This window comes from Phalaenopsis equestris, unplaced genomic scaffold (genome assembly GCF_001263595.1).
Source record: "Phalaenopsis equestris unplaced genomic scaffold, ASM126359v1 Scaffold000002, whole genome shotgun sequence".
NCBI lineage: Eukaryota > Viridiplantae > Streptophyta > Magnoliopsida > Asparagales > Orchidaceae > Phalaenopsis > Phalaenopsis equestris.
In genome coordinates, this window is record NW_018164444.1 from 16,931,034 (window position 1) to 16,953,641 (window position 22,608).

The 22,608-nt window shown below is 35.5% G+C and overlaps 1 protein-coding gene across 4 annotated transcripts in view; it reads right to left on the reverse strand.

The window, feature by feature from the left end:
- Window positions 1–22,608, reverse strand: part of LOC110039438 (DENN domain and WD repeat-containing protein SCD1) — a 149,499-nt gene that overhangs the window by 15,458 nt on the left and 111,433 nt on the right. For all 4 annotated transcript variants that reach the window (XM_020744493.1, XM_020744492.1, XM_020744495.1 and 1 more), the window contains 3 exons: window positions 22,326–22,492; window positions 4,663–4,727; window positions 785–908 (listed from right to left, as the gene is read on the reverse strand). In XM_020744493.1, coding sequence (XP_020600152.1) covers window positions 785–908; window positions 4,663–4,727; window positions 22,326–22,492 — 356 coding nt within the window. The remainder of the gene's footprint in view (window positions 1–784; window positions 909–4,662; window positions 4,728–22,325; window positions 22,493–22,608) is intronic.

Genomic DNA, 22,608 nt, shown 5'->3' on the forward strand with positions numbered 1-22,608 from the left:
TCTTATCCACGAGAAGGATATCATCAGCAAAAAATATACACTAAGGTACAGGCTCCTGTAAATGTCCAGTAAGACCATCCATAACTAAAGCAAAAATGTATGGGCTTAAAGTCGATCCCTGATGTAATCCAATAGAGATAGGAAAATATTTGGTCAATTCTCCAGTTCGGACACAAGTAACAACTCTAGTATACATATCTTTAATGACTTGAATATAAGAAGACACCATTAACTTGAAATACTTCTGAAGTTTGCATAGCTTTCAAGTGATTTAGAATAATAATGGGGCATTTATAAACATACCATCCAATTCTTACGTAATCTACATAAAACATCAAAATTTTATTTTTACATTTATAATATCAATATCTTTCATATCACATAAAATATCACTATTTAAACTCTGAAAAAATAAATTACACATTTCATGCTTGGATAAGGTGCAATACATGTAAGAATTGAGGTTTATGTGTAAGATATATAAATACATAAGAACTGAGTGGTATGTATGCAAATCTTCCAATAATTTAATACCAACACAACTTCAGAGTAACATGATGGTAAAACTATTTATACTTTATGGATTCTCAATTTTGAATACCACAAACGGTTAACAGCTAGCTTCAAATAAAACATTTTACTTTGATTTTTAGGAATGAGTAATCCATGCGACGGTACAAAAAAAGTACTAGAGAACCAAAAAAAAAGTTTTGTGTAACAGAAACAAATCTACAAACGGTGACAAGAAAATTAACTTGTTTAGAAAATAAATTGACATATATACCGATGAATCATGGCCTTTAAGCTCTTCCAGAAGCTGACATGTCTGCTTATCCCAGACTATGACAGATTGGTCATCTGAACCTGATACCACTTTGCACCTGTCAGAATTTATCGCACGAATAGGTCTGCAAGCAGAGAACAATGCAGATTGGAGTCAACAATTTTCAGAACTAATCATAACAGGCATCATTAAGGCCAGAAGGTCCAAATTCACCTAATGATAAATCCAAGGCATACACCTTATAAAAGGCGTCGAATTCAAGCAAGAAATTAAATACAAAAAAAACAAAAAGGTAATTTACATACATGCCACCAAATTTTATGTATTAACATATCTAACACCTAAAGTTTGATATTTAAATTTATAACACTTTAGTGTTATAAACCTATGCAAAAAAAAATGTGCATTTCACTTCTAAAAGCAAGCATGCAAATACTAAAGATTGGGTGTTAGATATGTGGACATATAAGGATTATGTGGTATGCATGTAAATGGCCCAAAATGAAACCCTTGCAAGTACAAAAACATCAATACAAAATACTAGCAAGACCAATAGACTAAAATTATCAAAATATTTGTTATACATAATATAAGAGAATTAATATTAAAAATAATTCTTTATATATAGATAATGCAACTAAAAATCGATTTTAACATCTTTTCTTATGAAAAAATTAGGTATTGGAAAATCACAATTAGTTTCAACTACAAGTCATATGTGCATATACATACATGCATGCACGCATATGCATGAGGCATATGTCTATATCCATGCATTAAGAGAAAAAAAATACAAAATTACATAACTTATCAAAAAAATAAATACTATATTGAAGAAATTAGAAAGTTATTAGAACATAAGTTGATACTTGAGGTTGATAAGTTTCTTGGCTTACTAAACTTTTTAATATTATTTTAAAAACTAAAAAGATGCGTGAGTGGAGGAAGTGTATTTTGGTCCCATTTTTAGAAATATAAGGGATGCACAAGAGTGTGTAAATTATAGAGGAATCAAGTTGATGTGTCATACTTTAAAATTTTCGGAGAGGGTAGGATAATTAAACATAGGTTAAGACGTATTACAAATATTTCTCATAATCAATTTGGATTTATGCCGGGGAGGTATACTATGGACGCCATACATTTATTGAGAGGTTTGATGGAGAAGTTTAGAGATAATAAAGAGGACCAATATATGATTTTTATTGATTTAGAAAAAGCTTATGATAAGATTCAAAGAGATATCCTTTGGAGAGTTCTTAAGAAGAAAGGTGTTGATATGACCTATATTCAAGTCATTAAAGATATGTATGCTAGAGCTATTGCTTGTGTTCGAACAAGAGGATTGACCAAATATTTTCTTATTTCTGTTGAATTGCATCAGGGATCAGCTTTAAGCCCATATCTTTTTGCTTTAGTTATGGATGGTCAAACGGGACATTTACAGGAGGATGTAACTTGGTGTATGCTTTTTGCTGATGATATCCTTCTCGTGGATAAGATAAGAGAGACATCTCAGGAAAAACTTAAATGATTGAGGTCTACATTGGAGTCTAAAAAGCCTTCGTTTGAGTAGAACTAACATTGAATACATGGAATATAATTTTAGTAATAACACCTCTAGTGACAGAAATGTAACTATAGGTGATCAAATTATTAAAAGGAGTGAACGCTTATCTTGGGTCTATTGTTCAAAGTGAAGGTGATATAGATGTGGATGTTATTAGTACAATTCAAGTTGGTTGGTTGAAGTAGAGGAATGCTTCGGGCCTATTATGTGATAGAAAAGTACCGCTTAGATTGAAAGAAAAATTTTATAAGATGATGGTGAGACTAGCAATGCTCTATGGCGTTGAATGTTGGCCTTTAAAAGAGAATCTTAAAACTAAGTTAAGTATTGCCGAGATTGAAAATGATTAGGTGGATCAGTGGCTTTACACTTAGAGACAAATGCGAAATGAATATATCCGTGATAGGGTTGTTGTAGCTTCAGTGACGGCCAAAATTAGAGAGTCATCTTAGATGGTTTGGTCACATTAAACGTCGACCATCTCATGATTTAATTAGGAGAGTAGATATTTTAGATTCGACTTATGTTAAGAAATGCAGAGATAGACATATTGTTTAAAAAATGATCTTAATTTATTAGAATTAAATGAAAATATGACACTAAATACGACACAATGGAGAAAAAGGATTCATGTAGCTGACACCACTTAGTGGATTAAAGATGGTGTTGTTGTTGTTGTTGTTGTTGTATAAGTTGATACTTAGGTTAATTAGATTAAGTATCTTGGATCTATTATAAAGCATGTTGGTCCTTAACTATAAAGAGTTGTGTGATGAAAAGATGTCATGAAGGTAATAGAGAAAATTTATAACTTATACTACCTCGTCCATATTATATGAATATGAAAGTTGGGCTATGAAAAATCATTATTACCAAAGTTGGGTGTTATAGAATTGAAAATGTAAATGGAAGATTAGTGAAAAAAAAAATCGGAAAAAAAAATTAATGAATGATTCTTATTTAAAGAAATGTTAGAATCCTCTATTGAAGATAGGGAGATTGAAAATAGACTAAGTGATTTAAACAAGGACAACGGATGGTAGAAATGCATTAAATTTAGAAAATATGATCAAAGAATTAGGAAGGAAAATGGTAGACTAAACATTAAATGAATAGAATCTGTTCAAAAAGAAATATAGTAAAACTAGACAGCAACAAATGAAAAAGGAGGATTCACAATGCTGATCCAAAAAGTTGGCTAATGATGATAACTAAGTTTAGAAAACATGAAATAAGATTAAAAAAAATTAACAAAGAAAAAAAAAAGCTAAACATGAATATAAGAGGAAAATTTTAAAAAATTGCATACAATAGCCCAAGGAAAATCTGTCTGAGCAAAAGTACAACTAGAGTGCTCTAAGGATCCCAACCGGTTAAAATTACTGAAATCAAGAGGTGAATCACTCAGCAGGTGGTACACCTTCCCCGAGCCACTTGAGGCTTCAAGGAGCTAGAAGTTCAAAAAGTATGGATATTTATTAAAATTCGTAAAGCTTACATTGGCTTGGCATGAAGATGAGCTAATCGAGTTGTGTTTGACATATTGATCTGGCAATATAGAATAAGAAGGAAGATTTACATGCATACAACTCAATTCCCATGTATTTACATATCAAATACCTAAAATTCAGTTTTTAAATGCCACCTTACTTATCATTGAAAAGATGTATTTCACTTTTTAAAAATTAAAATAGTGTCATTTTTTATGTGATATGAGAGATTTGGGTGGTATAAATGTAAAAATAGGTGTTAGATATGTGAATACATAAGATTGAGTGGTATGTATGCAAGTTTTTCAAATAAAAAAATGAGTTATTAAACTAATATTGCATTTGGTTTATTCATTTGAAAAGCAAGGAGGTCAACAATGGCGCACAAATGCAAATTAGAAATCAGGCAAAAGGACATAACGATTAAATCTAACAAAGATCTCTTGTTATAGAGGCCAAAAAAATATTAATACTTTCTTGTACCTGATAAGAAGAATCATTTGACCAGAGTATAAAAGTAACAGGAATCTAACAAACACAATTGTGAAAAATCTGGTAATACAACTTCCATACAAAGCTAGAAAAGATAAAAAAATGTCAAAAATGGTCCCCCGACTCTTTTTAGAGATCCATAAAAGTGTTTTAGTCCTTAATGGAAGCTAAAATACTTCTCTATGGAGATTATTTCAACCCATATTAAAAGAATCTAGAAACTAGTTTTACACTTTTATAGACTTTGAGACTAAAATAATCTCAAGTAAATAGTTAGGGAAATATTTTAATACTTTACTATTTCTTTATTAAATCAAGAATTTCACCTTGTATGTCCTCTCAGTGTTGCCCGAAGTTCAGAACCACGCAAAGTTGGATCCCAGATTTTAACCTGCAAAACTTAAAACTTTTTGTCAAGCTTTTGAGGTTCTAAAGTCTAAACCAGAGTTAAAGCCAAAAGATAGCAATGCAATCGTAAGACATCAGACTATTATACTTTGAAGGCCTCGACTCATATATAGATATGTATCTTACAAAATTTCAATAATTATTAACTTGATAAAATAAGCTATCAAAACATTCTATTAGGTCAAAGAGAAATCATTTTTGACCCCAAATAAGAATTTCCAGATCCCTAGCATCTTTTTAAAACTTGCATCCATTGTGATAACATTGTGATAACATGTTTTTGGAGGTTCTAAAGTTTAAATGAACTTGGATAATAATCCTAATTATAGAAGGAGAAAGATTTTATGTGGGGCTCACTCGTATAAAATATAAAACAAATATAAAAAAAATCATTCCACTATTAAAAAAAAAAGATAATACAAATGGAATCTATTATGCAAACTACACCACCAAATCTACAAAAAATACATACATTGATAATCAAGCAAGTTCATACCCATCATTTCCTTTACGTGATTTCAAGTCCTACTTCTCCCTTATCTCTAATCTCTTGAAACTCATTGTGCACTTTATTTCTTTTGGTTATGAGATCTCTCTTAGGAGAAATCGCCATATTCCTAAAATGACCAAAGTGAGTTTATATTTAGTCTGTAACCATTACATTGGAATGGATACAATGGTTAAATATGCTCCATCCCTTTAACCCTTTAAATACTAATCATATGTCATTTTCTTCAATTAGATTTAGCTCCCACGAACCACTAAACATAATCATCCAATGTACATTTTGATATGTATTGACTAATTTTTATTTGCGGAGTAGTTTTACTGATTTGTAAAGCTAGATCTTTGCTGCGGATGGATATTCGTAATTTGAATGCTTGGATGTATAACAAATTATATCTATGACAAAAAAGACTCACAAATGAGTTCTAGAATGACATTGATAAATTCGTGCAGGTGGCATCGCAGCTTCCATTTGTTGTCGGAAGATACGTTTCAGTGTCCTTGTGTGAAGCACAAAAATCAAGTGTTTATACCACCCGAAGAAGTTAAGTTGGATCTTTCCCACAAATGACTCAAACCTAATTATTTATACAGAGTGCACATACTGAGCAAGAACAAGAAGTTCAGTTTGAGAAAGGAGGTGCTTCGACAAGTTATGACCACCCTGCAAAGAAGTTTGATCTTGAGACAATAAGATATGGTTCAGGATGCTCAAAGAACTCAATTTGTTGATAGCGTTTAACACGAACCTGAAACACCAAACAATGAATCAAAATGATTCTATAACTTACTGAACGTTGCACAACAATATTCATTGGATAGTTGCACAACACATACAGAGTTATCAGTCGCGCAGATAATGTTGACCGTCAAATTTAATTTTAACATGCCCAGAGATGCATTCAATTAAGTAACAACATTATTAAAATAGACGAACTTTGCAGGAAATATAGTGTTGGATGGCCTGTACAAAACTAAAAAGTTGGTTTCACTGTTAGGTTTACATGTCAGAAGATCGATTGCTGTGTTAATGACAACATGATATATTACAATGCCGATGCAATCGAGACGACCTGCCGATTTTGTGGTGCAGATAGATTCAAATAAATGGGGCCAAAGAGTAAAAATGAGAATAATACTCCATACAAGCGTTTCTTTTATTTTTCGTTTATATCCCGACTTCAGATATTGTTCGCTTCCATGCATACAGCCCCTCACATGACTTGACACAGTACTAGATCCGTTGATGTTAACTCGATGAGTCATCTGTCATATGGTGAAAATTGGAGACATTTTAGCCATACTTACCCGAACTTCGCAGCTAAAGCACGCAATTTTAAACTTGAGTTATGTGCGGACGACTTCACCTCGTACAATCACGCTGCAACCCTGTACTCATGCTGACTAGTGATCATTACATCGTACAATTTGCCCCCCGATATATGTTTGATCATGCCATTCTTATTTCTGACGTTCATCATACCAGATCTACATAGTCCAAAGGGGAAAATCGATGTCTACTTGCAGCCGTATGCTATCTGGTTGGAGCACACCTAGGAAATTGGCTCGTCTTATTGCATTGATATGTCAAAGACATTTACTCTGAAACATGGTAAGAAAAACAGCTGGTGCGACTGCCACCGAATATTTCTACACCGCGATCACCCATTTAGAAGGAAAAAAGATGCATTCTTCGAAAACATGAGATCAAGTCCCCCCCCCACCCCAAAGAAAGCCCCCCCCCCCCCCCAAGATTACTGAAGTTGAAGTATAACATATGATTAGTGAAGTACCGAAGATCATCGAGAGACCAGAGTTAAATTCATCTCGTCTTCCTGATTTCAGTGTCACGCGCGACTGGACTAAGCGCAGTATGTTCTGGGAACCTCCGTACTGGAAGACTAATCTGATTAGACATAATCTCGATGTGACGCAAATTAAGGAGAATTTTTTTGATAACATCTTCAACACTGTTATGGATATCTTAGTAAATTAAGATCATTTTTAATACAATAAGCCCAAGTCTTCCTAGGTCTACCTCTGCCTTTCTTAACACAAGTCGAATTTAAAACATCTACTCTCCTAATCGGATCATCTAATGGTCGACGTTTAATATGATCAAACCATCTAAGACGACTTTCTCTAATTTTGTCCGTCACAGGAGCTACACCAACCCTATCATGGATATATTCATTTTGCACTTTATCTCTAAGTGATCCACCTAATCATTCTCATCTCGGCAACACTTAACTTATTATTATGCTTCTCTTTTAAAGGCCAACATTCAGCGCCATAGAGCATTGCAGGTCTCACCACCGTCTTATAAAATTTTCCTTTCAGTCTTAGCGGTACTTTTCTATCACACAAAAGGCCCGAAGCATTCCTCCACTTCAACCAACCAACTTGAATTCTACTATTAACATCCCCATCTATATCACCACCGCTCTGAAAAACAGACCCAAGATATCTAAATCATTCACACCTTTTAATAATTTGATCACCCAAAGTCACACTTCTGTCACTAGAGCTATTACAGCTACTACCACTAAAATTACATTCCATGTATTCAGTTTTAGTTCTACTTAAACGAAGGCCTTTAGACTCCAATGTAGACCTCCATAATTCAAGTTTTTCCTGGGTTTTTTCTCTTGTTTTATTCACGAGAAGGATATCACAAGTAAAAAACATACAAGATACATCCTCCTGTAGATGTCCAGTAAGACAATCCATATCTAAAGCAAAACAATATGGGCTCAAAGTCGATCCCTAATGTAATCCAACAAAAATAAGAAAATATTTGATCAATCCTCCTTCAATTTGAACACAAGTAACAACTCTAGCAAACATATCTTTAATGACTTGATTATAAGTCAAATCAAAACCTTTTTTCTCGAGAACTCTCCAAAGGATATCTCTTGGAACCTTATCGTAAGCTTTTTCTAAGTCAATAAAAATCAAATGCAGATTCTCCTTATTATCTCTGAACTTCTCCATCAAACCTCTCAATAAATGTATAGCTTCCATAGTAGACCTGCCCGACATAAATCCAAATTGATTATGAGAAATCTTTGTAATGCGTCTTAACCTATGTTCAATGAATCTCTCCCATAACTTTAAAGTATGACACATCAACTTAATTCCTCTATAATTTGCACACTCTTGTGCATCCCCTTTATTCTTAAAAATGGGGACCAAAATACTCTTCCTCCACTCCTCAAACATCTTTTTAATTTTTAAAATAGTATTAAAGAGTTTAGTAAGCACAGAAACTCTCAAATCTCCTAAATATTTCCACACTTCAATTGGGATATCATCAAGTCTAGTATGGAAGAGTGTTGTAAAAGAATGATTTTAGAGCTTCACAAGACAAATGAAGTTAAACTAATAAAGCCCAAAGCTGCATATTGTCTTACACAAGATAAAAAAAAAATAATTTTTAAGTCGTTGAATTCTCTGAAGTTTCCCAATGCTTGTGTTTAAAATTTGAGCAGCTACTTTGACTAGGGAACGGGTAAGGTATTTGGCATGAACAATCATGACAGTCATATATTTCTACAGTTCTTATTACCAATTGCATTTCACACGCTGCCGGAGCCAGTGTTTCATTCGTTGAAAGAAGTCAGTATATTCTTCAGAGACTTGTGTGCAGGACTCTGACTGTTGACTTGTTGAGATATTTTGATGCGAGTATTGTTCTATTATTATGTAAGCTTGAGCAAATATTTCTTCCTAGTTTCTTCGACTCTATGAAGCATCTGCCTATACATCTATGTTACGAGGCTATACTGAGGCGTCCAATGCAGTACAGATGGATGTATCTCTTCGAGAGGTGTGTATTTCTGATGCTTACATTACATGTTGACCTCATTTTATTTCACACTAAATGACCACCATATTCTATATAAAATATGTGCAGCAAATTTTTTAAATAGAATAAAAAAAATAATTAAGAATAAAACACATCCCGAGGGATCGATCTACAAAGCCTATATGTTGCAGGAGACAACTTTTGCTCATATTATTTTGAGCGAGACCATCAAAGAGTTCATATGGTAGGTGATATGCCTTCAAGAGGTGTGTCAGAATTATCCAAACATCAAATATCAGGTGAGCCAGCAGGGAGGCATGGTACACGATATCTTTGAGATAAAGAGATTCGAGCAACTAGATTGTACATCTTGATAAAATATGATGAAGTGCATTTATTTATATAGTAAGATTTATGGTCTCCAAACACAATATATACTGTCATTTATTATTGAGAATGTTAGTTATATACTCACTAATTTGAAAATACAAAAAATAATATTGTGAGCAAATTATTTATCGACGGCTTGGAAATAGAGGATGAGTCTCTGATAAGCAGGAAGCTCGAAGTAGAATTTCCAACATGGTTCAAGTTATAAGTACGTAGAAGGAACTCTTCTAATCACATGTGCGTAATATAATCGTCACATTTAAAGTTATACTAATGGTACATCAGAATTTGTTATTGGTTCACAATACAACCAATGGAATCACGGATCAGAGATTACTAGATCTTGTCTATGGACCTAATGTAGTGTTACTACATGACAAATCTTTGAAGTAAACAGTTATAAATTCCATACCATTGTGTGAAGGCAAAAAGACATATAACTATGGTATCATTGTTAAAGAAACACTCACAGATAGCTAGATTAGCTATTATGGAGTACTTGATGAAGTCATTCAATTGCAATATCCAGGTAATGCCAGCCATATTGTATACTTGTTCAACTGTCGGTGGTTCAATCCTGTTCAGGACCGAGGAACCCGAACACTCACGTATTATGATATCACTGCAGACGACGTGCCAAGTTTGATCCATTTGTTTAGGCAAGCCAAGCTACACAAGATGAAACTTAAAAATATATGTTCGCAAATTTTAGATTAGTAGTTACTACTGCTACTTTTTGTCTTTTACTTTTGTCGTATCGAGACATAACTCTTTACCCTCGCTTTTTCTCTTTTTAGACATAGCTGCTACGTACCTTTACTGCATCGTTTCTTTCTACTTATGATTATTTTTCCTGCTAGTACTAATCTTATTAATGTTAATTCTTTGTTTGCAGATGATCACGGGTGGTGCAAATAGTCAGCCACCTCAGAGGCCCCGTGTTCTAGGGGACCCTAGAGACCACCTACCATGGAAAAAAGAGGAGGTTGCCAACTCTTGCCTCTATTTTCACTACCGCCCCCACTTGCTGCTGCTACACCTCTGACACCTACTCTCTTGCGATTACACCTTTTGTGGCACCTCCTCTTCCCTAAGCTGCTGCTACACCTTCTGTGACACCTCTTCCTGTGAAGCCTGCTGCTACCCCTTCTCCTGTGACGCTTGCTGCCACCCCTTCTCCTGTCACGTCTACTGCTTCCGCATCTACTCCACTAACTGCTGCTACACCTTCTGGCCCGCCGACTCCTACCCCGAAGGTACACTTACTCTCAGAGGGAGACTCGTAAATTATTTTTAACATTGTATTTGTTTAGTCTTTATGCTATGTATTTTTTAGTAACTAATTTGTTTCTTAAGTAGATTTATTCTCCACAAACTGCTCGTCACCAGGATCACAGAGATTACTAGGAGCAGGTATAATGAGCCCTATTTTTCATTGAAGTAGATACATGTAACCATTCGGGACTTGAGGGTTAGGGAGTTTGAGGTACAATAATGTAATTTGAATAAAATTTATAAAATTGATTTAATTTTTTATACTAACACATGAATTATTTTTCATGTTGCAAAGGTCTTTTACCAAACTCCCAGAGCGCCACCAACAAATCCACCGAATCTTCGAGATTCAGGGCAGGCATCGCCTCGCTGACATGTTCACGACAGCCTGTTGGAGGTGCGAGCAACCTGCATGGATTGGTGAGGGGCTATGAGATCAGTTGACCGCAACTTAGGCCTCTCCTGATTATGAGAGAAAAAGACAGACAAACTGGCGACAGAAAGGGCTGGGGGAGCAGCGCTCCATATTAGCGGCTTGGTCCCCCATATAGAGCACTACAAGAGGCTGATAATTTTTTTTTAAATATTTAAACATTAATTCAATTTTTTGAGTAATTTTTTAGCGCTAACTATTTTTGTACACTGCACAGGCCAAGAACTTGCACGTGCTCCCTCAATTGCAGAGCTGCATGTTTGAACTCATCACAGCCCGGGGACTGCGCAGTGGGTCTTGAAGCAATCCCAACGGGTTGCTGTAAGTTAACAACGTTAAATTAAAAGTTCATTTTGAATCTAAATATTAAAAGTGTCAAAACACCAGTTTTCATCATGCAAGAGTTGGAACAGTTCCGGGAGAGGCACTTCGCCACTCAGACCCAGACTTCCCCAGCAACAGTGGGGGTCAGCCTACCACCGCACAGTCCAACTACGAGCTTTGGGCCCAGGCTGTAGTCAAGAATTAGGGGAGGTTTTATGGCCTTGGAGCGAAGGGCATAAGCTTCGAGGCCGAGCTCTCCGACGGGTGGTGGCTCTTTTAAGGCAGATGGCTGTAATAAATGAAAATATTAACCAATTGCATGAGCAGATGCTTGAAGGCCAACATAGAGTCGAAGACTCTATAGCGCACATGACAGAGACCATAGCAGATAGTCGGGGCAAGTAGCGGATGACATCCGTGCGGGAGGAGGATGGAGATGATGAGTAATTTTTGTTTATTTTTTTTTATTTGTAAGCATTATGTTGAACATTTGTTGTGAAATTTTTTGGATTAACCTTACTATTTTTATTTCAGACGATTTGTGACAGTATCTTCTTTTTATTATTGATATTATTTAAAAATTTGATCTGTGAAATGACTATGCTTAATGCAGTATGTGTTTTTGTGTAGATTGTAAAGATGTAATTGAAATTATTTTTTTCTATGATACAGATTTGCGTCGGATTTGTATCCGTTTTCAGACACAAAATATGACGCTGCATCGACAATAATATTTCGTTGTTCTACGATATTTTCTAACGCAAATGAGATGATAATCCAACGCTAATATTCATCATCTAACATTTTTAGACGCAAATTTCGACGCATGTTTCGTAAGAAAAAAATCTAACGCTAGTACGACATAGCAACTGACGCAAATTATTTGCATTAGAATATTTCGACATAAATTAGAAGGAAATAAAATTACCAACCATAAATTAACGACGGAAGAAATTAGACATAAATATGATGATTACCCTTAATTATCATCAAATTTGCGTCCAATTTACGTCTGATATGGCCGACGCAAATATGCTTAATTCCTGTAATGAATTACGTAAAGCTTTTAAAGCCTATTATGAAAGACGATTCATGTTTAAAAAACTCTCAATGCATCACTTACAAGACATCATCCCGAGCCCAATTTATAAACCTAATCCTCTACATATGAGGACAAGGTTTACAAGATCAGTGATGCAAACATATTTAAATTACTTGTTGTAAGTTAAAACCATGGACTCAATCCGCTATTAAGAAGCAACTAGATTCGATAAGATCCAAGAAAATAAAACAAACTTATTTAATTATATTGATGATAGCCCAATCAATAGAAAATATCAACAGGAGGGGATGGTATCATCAAAATGCCATAAAATTCTAATTTGAATACATTAGGCTTAAATTCTAATAAAAAGGAAGCTTTTGAAAAAAAATGTAAAATATGATTAAATGAAATCAACTATCTTAAAGCAATAATCTATCTACCAACCATAAACATTTGTATCAAACATCTCTCTCTGATCACTCTCAAAATATCTCATGCCAGAAAAGACAAAGCACGTGACCTCTGGCTATGTGATTTTGCCACCAAATGACATCACAAAAGAAATGACATGGTTGAGACACTTTAATAACATAGTTAAAAAAAAATGACACTATTATACTATGATTATGATGAAAGTCCAAATATTCCCTAATGATTCAATTAACTTTGAGTTATGAATCAAAGGATGCGCTTGATTCAACACAAAAACCAATATTATCTAAGGTTAACATAAGATTGCCCCCTTAGGGGTTGTTTGGTTGGGATTATTACTATTGTATTGTAAAATAAATGCATGAAATTTTAAATTTTAATGCTTGGTATGTTGCAAATTAAAAGGATTCATATAGCCGACCCCACTTAGTGGGATTAAGTTTTTTGTTATTGTTGTTGTTGTTGTGGTATGTTGAAAGTTAAAACTATTATGCATTTAAAGGGTATTTAACGTTCACCCAAAAGTTGCTTTTGCGTGTAAACGAAGTGAAATCAGAGTTAACCCAAACCGCGATAGAAAATAAATATTATTACTTGAACCAACTAAGCGGTTACAATCAACATACTAGAAAGAGAAATTACAACAAACACGACACAAACTCACTTTAGGGCTCGACCCCATGGGTGGTGGAGGCGACTAGGTGGTTGGAGAGCAAAGGTATATGGTTGAATTTGGATTGTACGTGGCTAGGACAGCCAAAGGAGGTGTCAGAATCACGTTGGCAGCGAAGCGAAATGCTAAGCCAGCAAGGGCAACAGATGAGGTGGCAAGCGGAGTGGCAAGTGGGTTAGGAAAGGGTTGGAACAGCCAGTGGACAGCAGGAAAGCAACAGGTTTACTGTTTTCCATATGACATCAGCAGCAGTGGAGGGGCGAAGGGGGGGGGGGGGCAGCAAACAAGAAGGGTTAGAATGAAAAGACTGTAGTGAAAAACAACAAAAATTACTGCCTTGGAGGCGGCTGCAGCAGGGAAGGACGATATGGAGCGGCGAGGAGAGATGGGGGAAGGATAAATCACAACCTGAAAACTAAGATACAACCGAAGCTCCATTTGGAACCTTATGACACAGCCTTCGAAGGGAAGAAGAGACGCTAACGACTGACCCAATACAAAACACACAAAAACTGAATTCCCAAACCCTAATACATCACATATGGAGGGGAAAAACTAAAAAGGAATGAAGAAAAATATAAAATAAAGAATAAAAAAAGAGGTTGTTTTGACGCCTCTCGCGAAATATTTTTCTACGGTACTGCAGCTGCTACAGTACTGCGGTACGGTAAGCTCCAACGTCAAATCTCCCGAGGTTAGAGGAGCTTTGACTTCATTCGTCGAAGTTTTAAGTTCCTTGTAGCACGAAGTCAAGTCTGTCACGTTGAAGGCAATAACGATATTGTAATCCCCTGTTAGGGTCAATCATATAGGTATTGTCATTCCACAACACATCTTGATAGAATAAATATACATCCTCGCTTGACACATCATAAACTGGAATTGCATATATATGTAGGTTCTGACAATGTAACTTTTGAGCCCTTAAATTTGAAACTTTTATCTTCCACTTCTCATACTTAGTGGAATGTAGCTGATAAACTAATATGCGAGGAGAAATCAACTCTATGATGAAATATGTGACAGGCCGCACCATTCTCATTAGAAACTACTCAGGAAATACCTCTTTTCCACTGATAGGACCTAAATCCCATTAAATAATTCCCTTCCCCATCAAGCTCCTGAGATAAATTTCAAGGCTCGAATTTCATCTCTCATTTCTGGACATCTAATGATGGGTATCATGTTGAACTGAATCTAACAATTAAATAACTCCATGTAAACCTCCAGACATGTCACAGAAGAGCTCTATTTCTAACGCGTTGGACCTCCTTCAGTAGGAAGAACTCAAAAAATGAGCCTATAGATCTATAAATGGAATGGATGTCTCTTATTTGGGGTCAGTTCCTTAAACCCAAGACTGCCTTGGACACTCACCATGAAGTTGGTTGGAGTCTCTCTCACGGGCTCAGCTAGAATTAAATGTATATTTTCCTCCTAAACTAGAAGTCGGTCTTCCTCCTTTGTGTTCTCATCGTTTTCAATGTCCACAATGTCATTTCCCAATTTTTCAAGAATGTCCTGTTGGGTGAAACAGATCACCCTCTTGATTATGCATTCTGATTCAACGCGCCAAAATTCGTGACACTTGCAACACTTTCTGGTTGTGATAGATTTAGGGATGTGGATTGGTTCCACAAGTTCTCCACTTGGAATCAAGCTTTCCACTGACGAGGTCGTCTAGGATGTTCTCTTGGGCGTAATCCGATTGTAAGATCTTGAGGTTGAACTCTAACTGTAAGATGAGATGGTCACTCAGTAACGTAGTCTCTCCACTTCTGAAGCTAGGCTCCGAACATTTTGTCTATAATAAGTTGGTAGCAACTAATGATATATTTCCCACTTCATCTTCAATATCTCCCGTTCTCCCCTTCAACTCTCCAGTTCACGGTCGAGGGTAATTTTCCCAGGGCTTCATCCTCAATGTGCGTAAGCCTCCACTGAAGTCTGCGAATCTCTCATTGCATCTCTTCATAGGTAGGCTCGGGCATGTATCTCTTTGGAGACATGGCTAGGATTTAGAGTTAGAGGTGAAAGAAAGCGTAAAAACTGATTTAGGGTTGTTGATTTGCAAGGGAAAATTCAGGTTAGGTTAAAATTTTGTCTATGATTTGGGAATTTGAAAGAAATTTTTTAGTAGAGGGGCAAGGCAAATATTAGAAAATACTATGATAATACTGGGGTTAAGCTAGCTCTAATACCAAATAATACCGAAGTTAACCCAACACATAATAGAAAAATGAAAATTATTATTCAAAGCAACTAAGCGGTTACAATCAATAGATTAGAAAAAGAAACTGCAACAAACACGACAATAACACGCTAGGGCTCGAACCATGGGTGGTAAAGGTCGGCCAGGTGTTTGGGGAGTGAAAGTAGATGGGTGAGAAATGAAAAAGTTATTGGAAGTAATATTGAAAAAAAAATTCATTATACTTCTATTCATGTCTAATCATTACGAAAATTTAATTTAAAGCATACATGAATAAGTTAAAAACAAAATTGAGTCCATTAGTTTATTTAGGCCTATACAAAATCTGTTTATAAAAACTTTATACAAACTTTTTACGATGTTGTAACTTCTTTAGGCCTATACAAACTTGTTGATAGATATTTACAATATCTTCACTCACTTGGTCTAATATTGCAACACACTTATTGAAAAAACTGAAACTTGCAACACCAATAACAAGAAGAAGCCAAGGATGGGAAACGATCAAGTCACCCATTATCACACAAACACCAAGTCTCCACCATCACCACCCACCACTACCACTGACGCCGCTTATTGCTGGTTGAACATAAGCTCCATGGCCACAAAAATGGTGAGCTCATTGTACCCTACACTCCACCCACAACAAAAGTTGTGGGGATCCAACTCAAATTAATGGAGTGGCAAGAATTAGTGAGCCTGTGGCAATATGATGTCTCATGCGTTGGGATTTCATAGAGGATGATGCTGACTTTTCCAATTCAATTCAGATAAGCAACTCTGTGACATGATCTGAGGTAGGAATTGGCACACTTTCCACATAAATCGGCAAAAACATTAATTTTTATTTCAATAAACCAAACAACTAAGACGGATACAAAAGATAAGCACCTACGGTTCGAGAGGTAGGCTATCTCTCCCAGAGAGGTAGGCTATCTCTCCCACCTCTCCCACTTCCTACAATTCGAGAGATAGGAAATCTCTCCCAAAACCTAAACCTAAGACTCACAACTCAATTTTTGCTTTCTTCTATAATTCACAAGCTCGTCATTGCCTTCCCAACATGCAATGATTGCGATTGTGGTATGAAGACAAAGTGACAACTGTTGCTAGATCTTGAGGACAAAGAGAAAGGAGAAGGCGCAAGTTTCAGAACAAGCGATCTCGTCGCCGCCTTGTGCTAAAATCGCGGCCTAATGTGGGATGGAGTGGGAGGAAAAATATGCGTCTGTTGGTGCGGCGCCTTCACGTAGGGGACCGTAACTTACCGAGACCCGAAAACTCGAGACGTTCTCCTCGCGCGGTTTGCAAACAACTGCAAAGCGGGGGCTCAGGTTCTATACTCTGAAATCCTTGCACGACAAGCAGCGAGTTCGATCGATCCTCTTCTCTGATTTGATTTCCAGAATTTTGAGCTCTAATACCAATTTGATATGATCTGAAGCATAAATCAACCCGCTTTCCACAGAAATTGGCAAAAACACTAATTTTTATTTCAATAAACCAAACAACTAAGACGAATACAAACGATAAGCACCCACAGTTAGAGAGGTAGGCGATATCTCCCACTTCCAACAAGTCAAGAAATAGGAAATCTCTCCCAAAACCTAAACCCAAAACTCACAACCAATCTCATGCATAAACCTAACCCTAGACATAACAAGACTATTTATATCGAATAATAACAATAATAAAAGACTAAATTGTCCTCAGACGTACAAAAGACAAAACTTTCCATTAGACTAGACGCCCTCGTAACACTCTGTTCCATCATATCAAATTCATGTGGTCAATTGTTTGTGGTAGCTGGATATAAGATCATTTTCCATAACCTCAGACTTGGAATCCATCGAAGTGCATCAAATAACTCCAAATCAGGCTTCTTCTAAAGCTATGCAACATATGTACAATCACTTTTTCATGGCAATGTTGTTAGAAAATAAAAATAAAATTCTTGCGCAATTTCATCATCATCAACATATGTACAATCAGTTAACTGTTCAGAGGGCAGGTGTTTCTCAAGTATTGGAAGGGAAGATCTCAAGTATTGGAAGACTGTCCTACACAAACTCAGGAACTCATCGCTGCAACTGCCTTTCCTTCTACGAATCAGACTGAACAGTCTTCAGAAGAAGAATGACAAGTTTACACTTCTCGGCAGAGGAAGAAGGCTGAGGAAACTGTTCAGCTTGGAAACTTAATAGATGATATATTGGTCACTCCTGACAATGGAACAACACTTCAGAGTTTGCTATCTGGATCCGCTCCAAGCTCCAAGGGAAGAGGCAGGTCTAAACTGCCTCGTCCATAGAGACTTGTTTTTGCATGTTTTCTTTGTTTTCGAGTCTTTTGTATCTTTTTTGTTGGGATATCTTGGTACCATTTATTGTATGAGTAGGGCATCATCTATTAGGCCCTCACATGTAACTTTTTGTATCCTTTTTATTTCAATATAATCTGCCCTAGGGCTTCATAAAAACATTTTATATATATATATATATATATATTAATCTAATTATAAGATTTTAAATTATTTCACAAGAATTTTATTGAATAAATTTAGTTTTTAAATATTATGTAAACAAAAATGAATATTTATAAATTTAATAATGTAAGCTTATAAAAAGTATATGCTATATAAGTAGTTAACATGAAAAATAAAATCTGCCTTTTTTCATTCGGGGTTTTGAAGTGATTCATGAATAGGCTTGGGTACCTGCACACTATCAAAATTAGATAAAAAAACTTTATAAGGTGATGATAAATTTCCATAGGCAATATACTCCCAAATAGAATAATTTGTGCAACTTTCTCTGTAATCTTCACAGGATTCCACATCCATTTGAACTTCAGAGATGTTTGGATTCATGTTTGGCTGTAATCAATCCTGTAGTTGCATATTATCTTTATCATGCTCAGTGAATTTCTTTCTCCTACTGTACACACAAAATTCCTTGTGAATTTTCTTGTTGCCATTATCATGTTGGATTTCGTCATATGATGGAACTCAGAAGGTAGGATAGTTAGAGGGAATTCAAATAGATTGTCGTGACTTTAGTTCATTCTGGGTATCCAAAGTAGTGTCCCAAATATGATATTCGTCCAGACTCTTCCCATGAACTTTAAATTTCGGATTGTAAGAATATTTTTCAAAGAATATAGTATCCATGGAGTTATAGTATTTTTTAGTAATCAAAGAATAACACTTGTATCCCTATTTCTTAGAAGCAGAACCAAAAAAGATACATTTGATAGATTTTGAGTCAAACTTTGTGCAGTTTGGTTGGTGAATGTGAACAAAAGAAACAACCAATTATTTTTAAAGGAAGATGCATGAGAAGACTCTAACACGAGGGTATGTTTCCATCACAACATGGAGAGGTGCTTTGAATCAAAAAACCCTAATTGGCATTTTATTAATGAGGTAGATAGTTGCGAGCATTACATCACCCCAGTTGGATAATGTGAAAAAGCATTATAAACTTAGATATCTCAAGAAAATGCCTATTCTTCCACTCAGATATCTCATTTCATTGTGGATTCTCAACACAAATGCTTACATTAATGATAACATTCTTTGCATTTTAGAGTCCAAGAATTGAATTGAAGTATTCATTTGCATTATCAATTTTGAGAATATGAATTTTGCATTAGAATTGATATAAATCATGTCATGAAAAAACAAAAATAATTGTGCAGTTTTATATTTCTCCTTCAAAAGGAATGTCCAACTCTTTCTACTGTAATCATCAATTAAGGAGATAAACCATCTGAATCTATTGATGGTTTTCAATTTTGAAGATCCCCAAATGCCACTATGAATGATAGAAAAAGAACGTGACGTGTTGCACTGAGACGAAGGATAAACATAATGAATATGCTTCGTCAATTGACAGGTTTATAGCGATAAAACTTTGATTTTTTAACTAATAAGAAGATTGAGCTACAACTTTGCACCATAATAAAAATTGGGATATCCTAGACAATAACATCATAATAAAATTCGACTTTCAACAGACACGGTCACGACAGACTCGGGTGCAGGAGAAGAGGATACCAGAGAAGACATCTGTGTGTTAAGAGAATAGCTCATCTTGAGCAGGTATAGATCATCTTGATGCAGTTCAACATTGTCAATCACCTTCCTCGAATCTACCACGTCAAATTCACAAGAGTTACAATAAAATTTTATAATACAGTTCACGTCATGACTAAGCTTTCTAATTGAAAGTAAATTGGAATCTAGTTGGGAATATATAGCACAAAAAAAAGCTGAATATGTTTGGAGACTTCACATCTTAATTCCCAATAACTTTGAAGTGAGATCCATCGCAAATCTAACAAATTTGTGGTTGGTGATCTCTTAGTGGTTGATGAGAGCATGGATGTCTCCAGACATGAGATCAGAAGCACCTTAATCTATTACCCAAGATTCAAATCTTTCAATGTTAACAAGATAGGAGGACATGGTGTATTCATATATCATCAAGCTGATAGGTTGCTCAGTCGTGCTAGTAAGATGCTTCTTCAATACCTCCAACTGTTCCTTAATGAAGGGACTAAGGTCGGCCAACCCTTCAGTAGAGGTAGCAGCACGAGTCTTGCTGTCATGGTCCTTCCTCCCATGTCAAGGTTTCCAATCTACAGATTTTCAATGTAATTTTCAACACTTGTCCTTTGTGAGCCGAGTTTCTTACAATGTTCACACAACAACCGATTCTTCTTTGGCTTTGAATCAAGCGAGAAGTTATGTGTGTACAAAGCCGAGCTTTCAGTGCTAGATGAACCGACTCTTCTTGCCATCATGAGCTTCTTCCTGCTTTCCTCTCTTCTAATTTCAGCAAAGGCTTCCCTAATGGTAGGGAGGGGCTTCATTCCCATGATTCTTCCTCTTACCTCATCTAAGTTCTTATTTAGATATAAAAGAACTTAATCATCATCTTCTTCTCCACTATTGTTTTATACATCAAAGTTTCTTGCGAACATTTCTATACATATGCATCATAAATATCTAACCGCAACTAGTACCTTGAATGTATGTTCAAGGATTGAATAACACTCAACTCTACATGTCAGAGCTCATGCCATTTTGTCTCAATTTCAAATAATTTTGTAATGTTTTCGATACTAGAATATGTCTCACGAGCCGCTTCCCAAATCTCGTGTTGTCCTGTAAAGCAATAAATTGTCTCCAACTTCTGTGGTCATAAAATTAATCAACCGAAACATGACCATATGATCTTGGATCATCCATGGGTGATAGCTAGGATCAATGTCTCAGGAATTGCTTCATCTCCCGGGAGATGTTTTTCGATTTTTTTTCTACAAATGCATAAACACAGATTGATTTTAGAACTAACCTCCGGAGTAGAACCATAAATCTTCATTCCTTGGTCACTTCTTCTTCTTCTTCTTACTACCCTCTCTCGTCAAATATTACTCTTTCCTTTTTCACAAATGTACATAAACATGAATTGATTTCAAAACTAACTTTTAGAATAGAACTAAACAATCTTCATTCCATACTTGGTCACTTCTTCTTCGTGATGTTCCTCTTTTCCTTTTCCACAAACGTACTTGGTTACTTCTTCTTTGGGTTTGGTTTTAGAACTAACCTCCGGGGTAAAACTAGACATCTTCATTCCGTACTTGGTTACTTCTTCTTTGCGTTTAAATTTCTTGAAAATTTAAACCACTACTATTTTTGCCACAGGTAGGCAGTAAATTTTAACCAGCCATGTCCCCTTGACCGATTGACATTTGAAGACAAGTCAAGTCCCACTCCCCTGTTGTTGTTATACAGAAACAGGACCAGATCAACCTCAAAAACAGAGAAACTGTGTCATGTTTATTACACCAATTCCTCGTGCTCTTTATTTCAATTCACATTATTTTATCATTTGTAGAAATATTGTAAATCTGTTTAATGTTTTTTTAACATGTTTCTAAGATCTCCAAGCCATTTAATAACCATTTATAGTTTAGAACAGTTGGGTGTACAAATTAATTATTTTAGTGGCTCTTAAGCATTATTCCGGTGTCATTTCCATCAAATAAAATAAAGATTTACATACATACCACTCAATTCCTACGTCATTACATATCTAACCTAAACTTCAATTTTTTTTATACGCAACTTTACCTATGCATAAAAAAGTATATTTTACGTTTTAATAGGTAAAATAGTGGCATTATTTATGTGATAGAAGGTTTGGGCGGTATTAATAAAAATCAAAGTTTAGGTGTTAGTATGTAAATCCATAAGAGTTGGCGGTATGTATGTAAATGCCCCTAAAAAAAGAGAGATACAATTATCAGTGAGGCATTTAGATGTGTATCCCGTGTTGAATTGCAATGTAGTCAAAAAACAATGCAGTTTGCAGTCGAATAAAAACACCATGTTTAAATGACGATGTAAATTTAAAATGATTCTATAAAAAATTGCAATGAAAGATGCAATGAAATAAATATACAAAGCTGACCGTGCAATCAACACTTCCACTGATGAAGAAACCAGCATCTTCACGATCACCTACAAGATCCCAAACCTCCCTTCTTGTAACACAATGCAAAGCAGTAATAGCACCTGAATGGCCTCTTAACATGCGCACACTTGATTGAATTTTCTTCTGTTCTGTACCAGGGAGCTCTGCATAGGAGTGGAAATAATGTTCTTCAAGTTATCATGGGAAAATATATCACTAAGCAATACCAAAGAAAAATTGAAAACTGAAAACTCCAATGAATAATGTAGAATGTTTATTA